This window comes from Priapulus caudatus, unplaced genomic scaffold (assembly GCF_000485595.1).
Source record: "Priapulus caudatus unplaced genomic scaffold, Priapulus_caudatus-5.0.1 Scaffold332, whole genome shotgun sequence".
Taxonomy (NCBI): Eukaryota; Metazoa; Priapulida; class Priapulimorpha; order Priapulimorphida; family Priapulidae; genus Priapulus; species Priapulus caudatus.
The window spans coordinates 93,866-96,737 of NW_014577393.1; the positions used below are offsets into that span (position 1 = coordinate 93,866).

General features: G+C 42.7%; 1 protein-coding gene across 1 annotated transcript in view; it reads right to left on the bottom strand.

Annotated features, from left to right (window-relative positions):
- Positions 1-49: 49 nt before the first annotated feature.
- The window catches only part of LOC106809158 (protein O-glucosyltransferase 1-like), a gene marked incomplete at its 3' end in the record, with an annotated part of 17,431 nt that continues 14,608 nt past the window's right edge, over positions 50-2,872 (bottom strand). The window contains 5 exon segments of the mRNA XM_014812141.1: positions 50-64; positions 243-299; positions 575-742; positions 1,012-1,070; positions 1,387-1,546. Of these exon segments, the coding sequence (XP_014667627.1) occupies positions 50-64; positions 243-299; positions 575-742; positions 1,012-1,070; positions 1,387-1,546 (459 nt within the window).

Sequence of the window (2,872 nt, forward strand, 5' to 3'; positions counted from 1 at the left end):
CAAACTCGTGACCCCTGCGTGACGAACAGTGACGTGCTATTAGTGTCACACAAACTCGTGACCCCTGCGTGACGAACAGTGACATGCTATTACACATAACGCTTCTACTGGAAACTTCCAATTATTACTCATGCGAATTTTATGTAAAAAATCATTGGTTTGTTAGGATAGAAATGACTTGGCCACAATTACATATTTAGGTTTAAAAACGATGTCAAGCGAGATAATATGTCAAAAAATACCTTTCTGCAATTTGCCTAACGACCTCGTCATTCTCCTTTACAAAATCGAGCAGCTCCCTGAAATTAGAAACAAATACTTTTATAAGTGGATAATTGAGAACTTGATCGGCTTGAGAAGTTTGTGTGGTATGTTGCGTGGGATCGCAGATCTCGTGTGTTTATAGTAAAATACATAACAGAGCGCCACCTGTAGGTATTTACACACGTAGGATTTTTGACCATGACTATCTGTGCCCTTGAGGTTAGGTGCTAAACAAACATGATAAGATTAAGGACGTGAAGGCAGCATGATCCTGGATATCGGGTGTTTGTACATGTGCGATGTAACTCACCACGCATTGCCGAAATCTGTGGCGATGGGTATGTAATGAACCCAGGGTTTCAATGCAGGGTAGAAGAATTCCTTCCACTCTTCCCCGACGTGAAAGACTAACGACTTGCAAAGAAACAAGTGTTTGAGCCTGAAACTTGCTGCCACACCGCGAAAGTTGTACAGATACCTGCAAGAGAAAATTCAGAGTTACGCACACTTTAAATACAGATGGGGAATTCTACTCACGTCCTACGAAAACGTAAATGTGTCTGTCTAGAATTTTGGCTCGTGCAATTAATTACTATGAACATATATCAGCTACCAAAGTTATCATAACATAATTGTATGCCAAAATGCAAGATACAAACAAGTATCCATGAATAATAGCTATTCCCAGCACATTCACAAAGACAATTCATTCAAAGACAAATTATAAATTGTTTAAATGCTACTTACTTGTAGTGACAATGATCTTCAAATTTAACTTCAGATGCTGGTTCTACACCCAGAGTATCCTGCAAAATAATGAGGTGATCCTATTTACAAGGAGGTTTCCATTATCCAGGTGATGTGTGAAATGAAACATTTACAGCTTCATCTTTCCTTACGCATCATATTATATTATATTGTATTATTATTATATTATAGTATATTACATTATTTAACTATATATTTTATCATTTATCTTATACCTTTACCACCGTGAAAAAGTTCAAGCAACAGCTTGGCAGCAGGGTATGGTGAAGTGTGTCTTACATCAGACCTGACATCATACATCACGCCACACACGGCCGGTAGCACGCGGACGAAGCGACGAGAGAGACCGCATACCTTCAGCGACCGCCACGCCTGATTCTTCGTGTACTGAGCGTCGACGGCGTCCGGATGGCTGCGTGAGTGCAGCACCAGCGCGTCCCTCTCCCCCGTCGTCCGCGAACCACGAAAGAATCCCAGCGGCTTCTTCTTCTCCCACGGCCATTTCGCCGCCTCTCTGCACGCCAGGATAAAGACATTAGATAATAAACAAAGGTTAAGCCTTCACTTTGTCACTGTGTACACTAGGGGTGTAACGATATACCGGTATATCGGTATATTGCAATATATTTTGAAAACTCGATATATCGCGATACAACTTCCGGATATCGATATTTTACAATACGGTCGTATAACAAGAAATAAATTACTTGACACTTGCCTTTATGTCTATATTGTTAATGGACTCGAAAATTATGCACTGGCGGTGTATATATTACGAAAGCACAATGCCTGCACGACGCATACAGTATTACTGGTAAGCGACTACTGCATGGAGCACTGCGCGGCACTACTGCGCGAGCAGAGTGGGGCAGACGTGTGAGCGAGGCAGCGAGCACGTCAACCAGGGAGTCTATATATAGCCTACGCTCACCTGAGTGGGCGCGCGCGCGATACAAGCTGAAGCGAGCACCCACTGTTTCAGTTTCAGTTTCAGTTTCAGTATCCAGTATTAGCCAATTATGCAACAGGGGTATTGTGTATTCCAGCCACGTCAGTGCCTTCCGAGAGGGTATTCAGTACAGCGGGTGACATTGTCGTGCTTATGTTTCTCAAGAAAAACATGAGAAATTAAATCATGTCATATAAAGCCGAGAAAAAAATGACCTTTGGTTCGGGTCACCCGCGCCCACACCGTGCGACTGCGGTCACTTTTAAAGGGTTTCAAGAAAAAATAAAATTCTATTAGATACCGCCTGCCGATCATACATATTCAAATATCCGACTCTTGTCATTTTATTTACCTAAAGATAGTTTCAAAATATTTTTCCTACAACGTGAAACTGTCGTATAGAGCCTGGGCCGGCTACTTCATACACAGAACCTGAAGGTCGTATGGCGCGGCGGCCGGCTTTGATGTACGCGATCGATCGATTGATTTTTTTTTCCATGCGTGCGTGCGTGTGCGCGCGCGTGTAGTGGTGGATTTAGGGGGAGCCAACCCCCTCTGTTGGACTAACAATAATATATTATTACACATATATACCAATTAATTACTGCCAAGTATAATAGTCGCGCGGCTGTACAAAACGGCACCTGATGCATGGGTTAAATTATGTAATTGAGTGGCAAAGCAGGCTACAACCCTTTTGCAGCTTTTTCACAATTCCAAGAAAGAGTTTTACTGTCGCCCTCAGCAGGCCTCGAATTAAGTGACGAGAGGGGCAAGGCAATTTTTTGGGGGCATGTGAGAAATTGCCTTGAATTTTCTCTAAAATAGATGGGCACCGAGGCAATTTTAAAAGGCATCAAGGCAACTCTCACAATTTGAGAAGGGCACCAA